This window comes from Struthio camelus, chromosome 5, assembly GCF_040807025.1.
Source record: "Struthio camelus isolate bStrCam1 chromosome 5, bStrCam1.hap1, whole genome shotgun sequence".
NCBI classification, from domain to species: Eukaryota; Metazoa; Chordata; class Aves; order Struthioniformes; family Struthionidae; genus Struthio; species Struthio camelus.
Window position 1 is genome coordinate 82947939 of NC_090946.1, and position 13833 is coordinate 82961771.

Here is a 13833-nt window from a genome sequence, read left to right on the forward strand (position 1 = left end):
ACAACTTGATTTGTTACCATGTTACACAAAAATCCCGGCTAGCAGTTAGTTGAAAATCCAATCCCATCTGCCCAGTTCTCGTTGCTGTAGTAATAAAGCCACACAGGCATTAAAGGCTTTTCTGCAGTGGATGTGCCTGTTCCAAGGTTCATATTTGGGGTCTCTCTTTCCCTTTTCCCTTCTGTTTTTTTTTTCCCTTGAATGTACCAATTTATTCTCCAAAGTATTAAAACTATAGAAATGCAATATAAAAATAATAATTCCAAAGATTTTCACTTGGCCTTTTCAAAAATATGCAAGTCTTAATTGATTTTTTAATCTGTTACGCAAAAAAAAAAACTGTAAATGAGGTTTTTTGAAAATCATTAATTGAATGATCACAAGGAAATGAAAACAACATCTCAGGGAATTACTGAGCTCTCCTCCATAACAGAAAACACCTATGAAGAACACACAAAGACCTCCTGAGCTGGCCTGTATTAAGTCATTTACTAATTTCTGAATGAGCCTCTTCCCAAGAAATAATTATTAGTTTCATCACAAATTTCCAGATTACTAGGTGATTCAAAGTAAAATAATGATTTGCTTTTTATATATATATATTTTAATCCCTAAATAGGAAAAAAACAAACAAGCAAAAAAACCCTGTGGTTTGAAGCTCAGTATTTTGGTTATTTAATGAAATAGCTTTGACTTGTATTTGTCTTAAATCCCTCCACTATTAAGAATATAAATTAACATCAGACAGATTAACAGCGGTACATTTGGCTGCAGTAAGAACTTGGATGCCCAGTACCTAGAGAGCTTGGGAAAATCTGTGAATCACTGCTAATAATTGTTCCCATGCACTCATTTTCATAGGACATGGACTTTTCAAGTAGATTTTTACAGGCTTGATCTCTGCTGAAGGTGAATTTCCCAGAAGCTGGTGTAGCATGCCTTTATCCTATCCTACTGCTTTAATAATAATGTTTCCCACAATTTCAAAACACATCTAAATACGAAGGTAAGGCAAAACTTCCAAAACTTTGAACCTGCTACAGAACGTTCACTAGTACCACTGCATGCAAGTAGTTTGGAAAACACTGGGCTTGTATTAACAGCATCCCGACCTGTGTGCTGTATGCTGAGCAAACACGAGCCTGTGGACACAGACTAGTATCACGGCACAAGTACTTTAAGCTAACCCAGGAGGCACCCCTTTCCAAGAGCGGCAGACCTGTCCCTGAACTGCCTATGACTCGAGCAAGCACAACACGTTTATGTGGTCTCGTGAAATGGAATAGGACACTGAAAAGGATCAAAATCAAATCTGACAGAAAAGCACAGTTTTAAACCATGTGATTTCCCAATCTTATGCTGAACTGAAGTGCTCATGAAAACATATTGCAAGAGAAACACACTGGGTCCATGTTCTACAGCCCTGGATTTGCAAACCGAGGCATTTCTTTCAATCAGTGGAATTTCTTCCAGTGCAGTTACTCACACGCACAAAGTATCAGAATCAGGAACATAAACATGATTTGATTGGTTTGCAGAAGTTTAAAACATTGCTGACAAATCTCTAGATTTCTTTTATTTTGTTCTATAAGGCGGTGGAAAACTGGCTGATCCGCCAGGCTTAAAGGGTTTTGAATAGCAGCATGAAGTCCAGCCAGTGACTGGTTGCTAGGAGTGCTCTCAGTGGTTTCTACTGCTTAAGGTCTTTTGTTATTGACCTGGACAACGGGACAGAGTGCACCCTCAGCAAGTTCGCAGATGATATCAGATGAGGGAAAGCAGTTAGCAGACTTGAGGGCAGGGCTGCTCTTCAGAGGGACCTCAACAGGCTGGGAGAAACCTCAGGACAGAAAAATGAGACAGCAGTGTGCCCTTGTGGCAAAGGCAGCTGATCACATCCAGGCCTCATTAGCAGGAAAGTAGCCAGCAGGCCAAGGGAAGCAATTATTCTCCTCTATTCTGCATCTGAAAGAGCACATCTGAAGTGCTTAATCCAGTTTTAGGCCCCCCCCCAATACAAGAAACATTTTGTCACACTGGAGCAAGTCCAGTGGAGGCCACCAAGACTGTCATGGGGCTGGAGCACAAGGATGCGCAAGGGAAGGCTGAGAGAACTCGCTGTTCAGCCTTAAGAAAAGAAAAATCTTACTGCCATCTTCAATCACTTAATGTGAGGCTAGAGGGAAGACACAGCCAGAATTCTTGGAGGTGCACAGTGGAGGGGCCAGAGTTAATGGGCACAAGGTGCAGCAAGGGAAATTCCAATCAGATATTAGAAGGACATTTTTTCACCAAGAGGGTAGTCAAACGCTGGAATTCTACAGAGAAGCTGTAGAATCGCCATCCTTGGAGATGCTCAAAATTTGACCTGGCAAGGCCCTGAGCAACCTGACCTATGCTGGCCATGCACTGAGAAAAGGATTGGACCAGAGACCTCCACAGGTCCAAATTAAATTGTTCAATCATAATAGTGATGACCCTCAATCATAACAGTGATGAACGGTGGTGAGTGTAAGTGGCATTCACCACAGAACAGAGATGTTTTAAATAACATTTTATGCTAAAAGGTTCTTTGATCTGGAAATACAATTTACTACACAGTTATGCTCACATTTCTCTGTATGCGTTTTCTGATTCACTGGAAGTGAAGCTGTAGGTAGACTGAATTAGGAAGACTCAGGAGAAGATCGGTAATAACAGGGAGAGGGAGAAGAAGGAAAAACCCACCTATGCTCTTGTGTTAGCAATATGGAAGATAATTTTCTTCCACTAGAGTATTCACAAACTGTAAGGCAGCAAGTTTGTTCTGGTGTAATCTGCCTGATTGCACAGATTGCCTCAACTCAGTGTCTGTTCCAAAGCCACGTCACCATAAGAAAACCTACATCACACCACAGGTGGATTACCACCTTCTCTGGCAGCAAGGAACATGGTTAGGGAGCAATAAGGCTTCATCTTCTCCGGTGATGTGGGAGCCAAGGAGGACTGTGCCAGTGGTAAATATAAGTCATGGGACTTAGAGATTTTCACCCCAGACATGGACACCAGGTTCACCTCCTTTATCTTTGATGAATGCTAATGTTAACATGCCAAGACCCTGTCTTGAAAAGACTATTAATGCCTTTCAAAGAAGTTAAGGCTGACTTAAGAAAATTATTAAGAAAACATTAACAAACCTTTAATTCAAGCAATCACTCTTCTGTGCTGACAAATTGAATTAAGACATATTGCATCTTTCCTTTTTGTGAAAAATTATGGGAAAGTTTTGATGTCCTTGAACTCTGACAACTTGGTCAACGAGCACTGCCATTTGAAAACTGGGTGTCTGTGCTGATTTCAGCTTCTGCCTTGTCAACCTTGTCAGACATGGTCGGAGTTACGCCAAGTGCTTTGTTTTTCCCTAGAAGAATTCAACAGGGCGGAGCGATGCGTCACGTTGTTACCTCTCCTATTCCGTACAGCCATGAGAAGGCGTTTTCAGCACGCCAATGACATCCAATTATATATTTCTCTTGTAACTGATGAGAAAGTTTAGCATCTCCACCTATGACTAGTTAAGGCAGATGAGAGAGAACTGGCTGAAAATCAATTCAGACAATGACTGAAATGTTGAACTGGGAAGCAGATGAAGAGATAACAGAGGCAGTTTCAGTCCTTCAACTGTAAGAACATCACCAACAGTATATCACAATTAGGTCGGCATTTAGCTGCTGAACTATAAACAGGGAAAGTCGACTGTCCACCATTTGTTGTCAATTAATAGACGTATCTCTTCCTTTCTGATGCATTTCTTCAAACATTTTTCTGAGAAGGTGAAAAAACTCTGGAATACTGCAACGTGATGTACATGAGGCTATTCTGAAACCCCTGGAGGAAGGAGCTTGGGTTTACTGAGCAGATCACTACACCGACAGAACGCAGCACCACACAACCGGCCTGCGTTACCTGGCCATCACATATCTCCGCAAAGTTTAAAGAGATGACTGTGGTTTACAAATCAAATTCTGGCATCTATTTTGGCACAGTTTTAGGGGAAGACTAAAGACTTGTTTGGTGATTAATAAATGTGCTATCTAAATTATTTTAAAGGTGCCACATACTGGTTTAGCATCTATGACAACTTTGAAGGTATATAAGAACCTGAATAGACCACTTATATTAACACCCCTTCATAGAAGGAACTTAAGTCACAGATACTAAGAGTGCCCAATTTGCTGGTAGGGAGGGACACCCTCAGTTAGAAGAGCAATTCCAAATTTTCTAACCAATTCTTTGCCTCCTGGCTTCTTCCAGTTCTCTATGCCAAAACTCCCCCCAAAGAGGGGGAGTTGCGCTCTCTCTGGCAATATATTCCTGATCCCAGCTTGGGGATCCTGGCCCTCAAAGACGTTCAAAACGCCATTGTTCTGCGTGGAGAAGCTTATCTTAGCTCTAAAAGTCCATTTACAATATTCCATTAATACACTTTCCTAGCAAGGAGTACAACTACAATGTCTCTATTCTCTTCCTTGATTACTCTAGTTATTCAGGAAACTCTGGCAGCTTAGCAACAGATTCTCATGACCTAGAAAACTTCAACGTGCTAAAAAGCAATGTGTATAGAACATACAAGAGCTAAACTGGAGAAAAAAATGAGGCGGTGAACAATTAAAGTCCTCAGGTATTGCTGATAGATCTACTTCTACATGCATTTGCCCATATACATCTTTCATTATAAATGTATAGATGCTATCTATAAATGTGAGCAAAGAAAATTCTCATCTCCCAAATAGTTTTTATCCATGTTTGTTTGACTACACTCCTCTTATTCCTTAATCCTTGCAGCAATTAAGTTTTTAATTAAAGTTCATGTAAAACAAACCAAAAATCCTCAAAACACAAGCACATTAAATATGCAATACATATTAATCATTTTTATGGGATGCATTTAATGCATATACATGATACAAAATTTCTTGTTATTGCTATTATACTCTGGAATAATGCTATTATCACTTTTAGTAACTTTACTCCACGATGTGTCTAGTTCTTACATCTTTTTGTAAAAAAATGATACTTGGACCCATTAACACAAGAATGATTCATGTGTGGTTTCTTCCTTTTTAGGAAAACACTGTTTGTAAACAATTTCTGTAGGAAAGATTTATAATTACAGAATACAAATGGGAGACAATTTGTAAACAAAATTAAATGCACATTGTCCCTTTCATAAGGCTTGGTTTAGCCCCATGAAAACATTTCCCCACCTTTTGTTTCAGCTCATCAGACAGAAGTAGAGCACTCATTATTTTTTTAATATTCTAAGTGTGCATTAAATACATAAGCAGGCTTACAGCCGGTCAGACTTAAGCACCTTACCTTTTCATGTCTCATCAGCTCTATCATTTCCATCACACTAATAAAATGGAAACAACGATCTGAGTGGTCAACCATAGAGGTAGGAAAAGGACGGTTCTGCCAAATTCTCCATTCAGACAAGGAAAGTTCATGAGTTCCCTCCTCTTTAGGCTTCTGTAGCTTAAATTAAAATTAGCAAGGAGGTTTTAATCAAGAAATTGTTTAGCAAAACCAGTCCTTACTTCTTTATCAGGAACAATAAATACTCTGAATGAAGGAAAGTTTCTAAACATCGCAAGGGTTTAAGTCTGGTTTAAACTGAAAACATTTACATGTTCTGTGCAATCACAGTTTGTCATCAGACAAAGATATGTTGTTTTAAATGGTGAAATGACACATATAAACTCCACTTTTTTCTCTGGATCAGGATAGAGCTTGCACAACTTGAGTTTTTCTTTTAGTAACACTATTATAGTTACATAAACGAGGGAATGAAAAACTATGGATAAAAATATCATCATAAATACACAGCATGCTGTATGAACTTGTTAGGAGCAGAAACAGACCTTACTGAATGAGGGAGATTACTCTTTTCAAAAGGGGAAAAAAAAAAAAAGATGTAATATTTTGTTTTTCCATTTCTAATTTACAGAACTAATGTCAGGGATGCGTTTCAGATATCTAATTCCTAAATTTTAACCTCAAAAACCAATACATAATTCTCAAAATTGCATTTTTAACATAAATATCCTTCATATTCATAGCTAACGTTGTTACCTAGTGTTTCCTCTAGGTCTCCTGTCAAAGGTAACATTACATTTAGATTAAACTCACTGATATTTCTTCAAGGTTTTCTAAAGTTTCAAACTGAATTTGAGGCAACATCAGTTCCTTTACTCCATCACTTTCTTTAAGCCTGTAAAGTCTGTCCCATATTTCAAATTCCTCAGATGACAGAGACCAATTCTCATGACACCGTATCTCCTTTGTGCCTAGTGGGGGAAAAAAGAAAACATTTGGGGAAAATAAGATCTATTTTAAGAAAAAGAACAAACAATAAGAACTTTGTATGATACCAGTCAAAAGAAAACATACTTCTCTGCCACAGCCAAAACCAGATATAGACAATTTGCTGTTAGAAACAAAATACCAAAATACAGTTCTAAGTATTATCATTATGGGCAAATCTACCCATTAAACCAATATTTTGGTGGAAGATCTCATATAAACAAACATATACATAGATATATACGTATGTGTCAAACACTAATACACCCTGTGAACAGTACAGCAATCTACACAAGGAAAACATATGGCTTAAGTAAATGTGCTTCTCAAAGGCCTTGGGGAAACACTGCAAATAAAAAAAAAGTGATTTTTCTAAGAAAAGTAACTCTTTAAATACAGAAAAGTGTAATTAATTTGCAATGCCAAAAATATTTTCTTAGTCATTCCCTCAGCCAATCTCTTCTCAGTTTTAAAAATGAATTTTCTGTGAGCACAAAATAAGCGCTCAGACGGCAGCTTACTGAAGATAAAGCCCTGCTGCTGCTTGGCTCCAAGACAGTAAGCTCCGAGGACAAAGAGGAAATGGAGCCATTTTGGCAGTCTGACAGCAAGGCCCAATACAACCGCTATCCCCTTTAACAGGTCCACATAAGAAAAATGATAGATCCTTCAAAATAGTCGTCAATACAAAAAGCAAGGAATACCCAAAGCATCTGCGTTAAAGAGCAGTTAGAACATGACTGCTTTGAGAGCCTGGATATATGAAGCTTAGAGAAAAATAATTAAGTTAATTTGGCAATCACTGCAGAAAGAATCTGGGATGAATCCGTAGCCAACACCCTATTCTAAATTAATGCTGCTTAAGAGGAATCAGCCTGTATTTCTCAAACCTCTCCAATTATAATTGCTAGAGACTATGCCTGTACAGTATGGTGTGACAATGTTTATTAGGGACTCAAAAACAAATCTCCAAAAATCTTGAGAACTAGGTTCAAGTCCTGTTGAGAGAGTGAGAGAGAGAGATCAATCAATATTGCTACTACAATATTTTTGACATAAGTCTAGGAGATGTTGCACTCTTCATAACTAACACATAGTTCAGGGATGTAGCAGAGGAAGAAAAAAAGAGAGAGCTGACGGACCAGAAAACTAGGAACATTTATCAGAAAAGCATATCTCATGGTCTTTCCTTTTGTTTATGAGAATAGGAAGGGAGCAGGCGCGCTCTACCCAGCATCCATACTCCCAGACAGAACATTGCAGCGTTGAATTTCCATGGAGTTCCGGACCGAGGGCTACCTGGACAAGGGAGAAAGGGCAAGAAAGAGTGCTCAGCTGTAGTCAAAAACCAGGCCGGTCCAAAGTGATTAGGATAACTAAAAATTTCTACTGCCTTATTTAAGACACCATCAGAAAGAAGACCCAAGAACGATGGCATGGCAAGGAACCCAGAAGGCATTTTCAAACAGCAAGTTGCTGAAGAGGGAAAAGACAACACAAGCAAAAAATTTCATCTCCCATTCTTGAAGATGGTTGTCAAGACAACGCACCAGAACTCCCCCTAACAGTTCAGGTGACAAGCGTGCCATCCAAACAACACGGCCAGGGAGACAGCGCGAACGGCAGCTGCCTTCGGTTCTCTGTGCTACAATTTGCACAAAGACAAGAGGAACCTGTGAGACCATGTGCTTCAGCAATACACGGTGTTCGTACTGTCCAACACTATGTAAGCATGAAGGCCTCCAAAGGCTGGCAAAACTTAGTAACAGATACTCCTCAAAGCTCTGGGCTCAATAACAGAGGTATTCAGTTTCTGTCCCTGGGCAGAACAAATACTGTGGGCTGTCAAGACAATGAAACCCGCACCTGACAAGGCAAGGGGAAGGAATCCCCTTGTCAGGTAAAGCAGAACCGCAGGAGCCAGTAGGCACTAGGTTAATGCCCAAATTACAGGTTGCACAACTACTCCCTTAATCAGAAACAAAAATTTCACGCAATGTGAGGAAAGGCCTCACCATCTGACCCAAATACTTGGCTATCTCGGGCTAAGGAAGAAAAGCATGAGGTGAAGTCTGCTTGCAAGCCCTTTTCAGCCACTAAGCCTACTCACTATTATAAAGACAGGGAAACTGAAGCAGATACCATACTGAAGAAAATCATCTTAAAGCAAATTATTGTGCAAGTTATCACTTCTACTTTTTAACATTTAACCCATCCCCATTGTCATTCCAGTCACCTTAGATGAGTAAACGTCACGTACTGTGACAGGACTGCAATTCCACACCGAGTGAACAGAGACAGTCAGGGACCGAGACTAACCTAACTGCTATCACCATATATGTAAAATACAATTTCAGATTTAAAGGCTGGCAAAACCAAAAAAACCCTTACATTTTCCATGTTCAAAAACTGTAAATTGAAGAATTCCTTCTTAACAGAAGGGAAAAGATATGTCACCAGGAGACTTCTCTGTCATAGAGCTCTCTGAAATAATAGTTTGATAACAATCTAGGCAACGTGTTGTCCGTTGAAACAGGCACGTATTTGCACTAAGTCAGAGAGCCTAACATCCAGTCAGAGATCCTAACATCCAAAGAGAATATTATAAAATCTGCAGATTATGAAGTGCTTCATTTTTACACAAAGCCACAATTCAGAGATTACTAAAACTCACTGTGTGGATGACAAAGAGCTCTCAAAACTAAAAGCAAAAGTTAAGCCAAAGATGCCAAGACATTTCAAAAATACATTGACTGAGTTATCAGAAATCAGTAACAAATAACATATATACTGGCATAGATCAGTTTACAGGTTAGCTTACTGTAACCAGTCCTGGAGCAAAGGCAGGAAGTTTCCATTCTGGTGATCAGATTTGCATGGGGAATGTAGATTACTGTGAAACATGGATATTGCATTAATATCATAAAGCTAAAGCTTTTTACAGTATGTTTTGTATTATTAGCTGTATGCTAATGAGCAATTGCAAAGAACCAGAAATTCTTATTTAGTTCTCTCAGAAAAAAATTTCCCATCCAAATGTGGAGTTATTAGGCTGTTTGGAAATATAGTTGAGAACGATCATTGTCTGTTTAGAAGCTGGCAACAGCATCTCCCCTTCATATGAAGGACCACATACTCACTTTAAGGGATAATTATCTTTAAGAGTAGTAGAGCCAGCCATGATACATAAATCCATCGCCATTCAACTGGTGCAAGGCTCTGCCGGCTTCCCCAAGAAATTATGAACGGACGAAAGAGAGTAAGAATACTTCCTTTACTCAAAGCGTGGGAATCTGTGAGAAGGAAGGGGGGCGTGGGAGAACGACAGGGAAAGCAACAAGTACCAGACTGCTGCTGGGGTTGCTTTTGATCAGATTAAAATTGATGCTCGCGCTCCCATGAGTAGCCCAAGCAGCTTGCTTGTGGCAGGCTTGACTACACAAGAAGGATGCAGTTGGCATTTTGTAGAAGCCATATCACTGGCCAAAAACATTAATTCAAAATAGGTGCAGCTGAAATGAGTTTAAGTAAAACAAAACTCACACAAATCAAAGAAAAATCATTAGGATAAAGTTTTATGCAGCTATCATCCTGAAAACAATGAGAAGGAGCAACCCAAAGGAGGCAAAGGAGAAACTCTCTTTTTCAATTAATATATACAAAGAAGCAGATGATTGAGTTTTTAAAAGCCAAAGGCCGAGTGTTATCTTAATCTTAAAGATGAAGAAAGTTCATTCTTGAGGAAAACCAGAACAAAACAAAGCTGATGTGAGGCACGCACCAAGGGCTACATTCTTAGCACCGCATACAAAGCAGTGCGCCTTTCTACTAAACCGGTACTATCAGCACAAGAAATCTGAACCTCAGCAACTGAAGCACATGTCTAGAACAACAAGTTCTTGATTCTCTGCTTTTCTTAAAGAAAATAAACATTCCAAACAACAGACTTCTGCAGTATTCCCACAGAGTTTGCTAACAGCCACTTGAGAAGGCAACGTGAATTACTGTGCACATTTAATTTGGAAAGGAGATGAATGCTGAAAATTTATACAGAGGCCTTGCCACAACTATATTGAAAAGCAACCTGAAACGACATCAAAACACCACAGAGGACTGCAGAAGGCATTGGTATATTTTAGAAAAAGACAGTAAAAAAAGAAGATTGTGTAGTTAGGGTAAAAACTGCAATTAAGGAAATAATACGAAACTCTTAAAAGCGGGGAGAAGAGTGCTTGTGAAGAACCAGGAGGAAGAGAACTCACAAAACGAGATTCCACCTGTACAACTGCAACGCAAAAAGAAAAACAAAACAAACTATTGATAGCTTAAAATGACACTTAGATCCCAGTAACAACAGAGCATGAGGTAAGCATGTTGTAACGGACATTAGCTATTATGTGCCGTGCCCACTGGGGCTTCACATCTCTCACAGAACAGGGAGATTTGCAGAGAACTTGGAAAGATTATAACCTTGGAGACAATTATCCAGATCTTTCAGCATTTTCACCTTTTCAATTCCCTTTTGGGATAAATAGTTATTCTCATTTTATAAATTAAAAAAGACCAAAAATCATGAGCTTTCTCCAAAGACTTCTGTTCAGAGATTTTTTCCTCCAATATGTCTTAGCAATGTACTTTAAATGCAAAATCATTCTCTTTCTTCTATGCTTGGTTTACTACACTTCCTAACACGCTCCTCAGCTTTAGCAAACCAGAGAGAGAAAGACAAAGAATATCTACAACTTATTCATTACTGCTGGCTTTTTCATTTTTCCCATGTGACAGGAAGCACTAAAATAAGAACAAGAGAAACAAAAAAACAAAGACTTTTCTTTTCAAAATTTATCTTGAATGTGACCCACATCAGAAGCAGACCGCCACTTGCTTCGTACAGTAATGAAGAGGACTTTGATAAATCCATATAAAGTTGGTGTTCCAGATGAAAAAAAGTTTCAAGAATTTGCACTCAATGTAACACTTGCAAGACAGAAGTCAATCATGTTCATCTTCAGCAACTGAAAGATCCCCACATACGCTCTGTACTCCAATTGTGGCTGCTGCTAACCTATTTCACACAAAAGGAACCTGGTAATTACTGCCTTTCAAGTGCTATTCCCTCAGCAGGAAATATGTTCAGCATATTATCTTCTTTATATGCTTACTGCCTCTGATTTCTATTTCCTAGGACAGACTTTTATAAACACTCTGAAATGATGTTTTTAATTCCATGTTTTGCTCTGCTGATTTTCTTGCACCTTGTATGTCTGTCTGTACCACCTCCGGTTTTCCTTACCAGCTGCCGTCTGCGCTGTGTGCAAAATCCAGACGAGCAAGCTTTATAGAGAGCTCCAGTGGCAGAATGGGAAAACATTACCATCAGGAGCATCATCCCAAGTGTGCCACAGTTGTGTCTGCAGCACAGGCATACTTACAAAGTGTTGGGGCTGGAGATGTCATGGATGGACTTACAACCAGTACTAATCCCTCTCCTGTACATTTCTACCCTGCAAAATGGGAGATAATATGAGCAAGCCAAAGGGTAAACTGCCTTTTTTCCTGCACGATTTCATAGCTTGCTTCCCCTTTCTGTGTTCAGCCGTTTGCTTCTGCTGGATGATGTTCAGAAAGATATCAGATGTATATTCTGATAATAAGAAATTTAAGTTCAGAAGCATTTAAAAACCTTAACCCTGATGGGTCCAACTACACAGATACTGCAATACAAAGCTACTGAAGTCTTTCAGGAATTTCTTCCTTCAAAATAGCTCCTATTGGTCTTTAATGCTAGTCTAAATCTAGCATGAAAATTTCAAGTATTTACAGAACATTAGCTTTTTCCTCCTATCATAAAAGGCAATCAGCTGAGGAACAATTTCTCTTTTTAGATTCACTTTTCTCCAGCAGTGTGCAGTTCATAAATAAACTACCCTCGCTTCCTCCCTTTCTTCCCCCCCAAAATCCTTTAGTTTTAATGCACTTCTGTATTACTGTCATTTGCAAAGGCAGAAAGGAGCTGTTCCTTGTATTAATAAAATCATTAAGCCCAAGCATTATAGCTAAAAAACAGATTTAGTACAGAATTATCACTAAACATTTAGTGATGATTATGTCATCTGACATAGGCCTATCAGAAGGCTCCACAGGCATCATTAACATTTGCCTCTTCTGATTGTAGCAACGGCTGGAGGCTCATTGACTCCAGGGGAAGCTCTACGGAGACAGACAAAAAAAACATCTGATTTGAAGTACAGACATTTAAGGACAGAACTGTAAGTTGAGGAACCGAATGTGGAATCAAAGTTGCCGTCAGCACAATATCACAATTTAAGGGTTACAGCTGATAGAAGTGACACTTGCACTACAGACTCAAAACTCGTGAGTGCACAGTTTTGATACGCTGCAATATAACAACGTGAGATAGCAGCTTACACAGTGCTTACAGAAACACCATAATCCTCTTACCAGTGACACAGGAAAAGAGAGCAGATTTATGCTGGAGAGAACTAGATCTTCTCTCTTTGGAAAGCACTCTTGAATTGCTTGGTTCATATTCTTCTGCAGTGATGAACATTTTATGCAACTTTGGATTTATGCCTTCTGGAATCATACGTGGGCTATGTTGGTAAAAATGAAGCATTTTGTTTTCTGCAATAGCTTTGTGAATGCTCCTCTTGTTAGACTGGCTTTGATTGTAAGTCTGTAAAAGATAGCATAAATCATTTGCTGTTGGACAGTTTATTGACCTAACTTTATCAAAAGCAAAAGAACACCTGAGTATCTATGAGGTTTCTCATAATTTCACCACGTTCCATTACAAAGCTGCAAAATCTTTTACAAACACAACTAAAACAAAACATGATATAGAGCCCAGAGAGCTAACCAGATTCCCTCTTCCATGAATACGGTCAGTTAGGTCAACATAACCACTTGTTCAAGTGTCAGACTTGCAGTATGACTCCCCATTATGGTAACGAAAGCAGAGAGAGGAAAGGAGTAGAAGGATGTATAAGAAAACAATAAAGTAATAAGACTGCATGGAAAATATCATAATGTTTACTTTAAAAAATAGTTACTAAGTTCTTTTTTTTGAAGGGAAGTTTCATAGATATTCTAAAATATCTAAGTCCAATTAAATTTGAAAGATCATCTTTTTGTGTTTAGGTAAAACATTCAAAGCAATGGTGGCAAAAAACGAAAAAGAAACAAAGAACGATTGTTCTTTAAATTGCAAGTGCGCCTTAGAACATGAAATCCTTAAAATACACCAACCAAAACATAAACCTTGATATACAGCTATTTAGTCTGTCCTTGATATACAGCTATTTAGTCTGTAAATAGCTCAAAAGCGGGCACAGCGCTGGAGAAGAAAGAAACACGCAGCCCTTGCCTGGAGGAATTCACAGCCTGCCGTAGACGTAGGGATGCTGCAGATTAGACGAGAACAGGAACAAAGACAGGGGGTCATGCAAAATCAGGCAGAGGGTTATT

The 13833-nt window shown here is 39.0% G+C and overlaps 1 protein-coding gene across 1 annotated transcript in view; it reads right to left on the bottom strand.

The window, feature by feature from the left end:
- FANCM (FA complementation group M) overlaps positions 1–13833 on the bottom strand; it is an 81532-nt gene that overhangs the window by 25769 nt on the left and 41930 nt on the right. Inside the window, exons 11-13 of the mRNA XM_068947650.1 lie at positions 12808–13042; positions 6172–6329; positions 5359–5511 (exon numbers count right to left, since the gene is read on the bottom strand). Of these exons, the coding sequence (XP_068803751.1) occupies positions 5359–5511; positions 6172–6329; positions 12808–13042 (546 nt within the window). The remainder of the gene's footprint in view (positions 1–5358; positions 5512–6171; positions 6330–12807; positions 13043–13833) is intronic.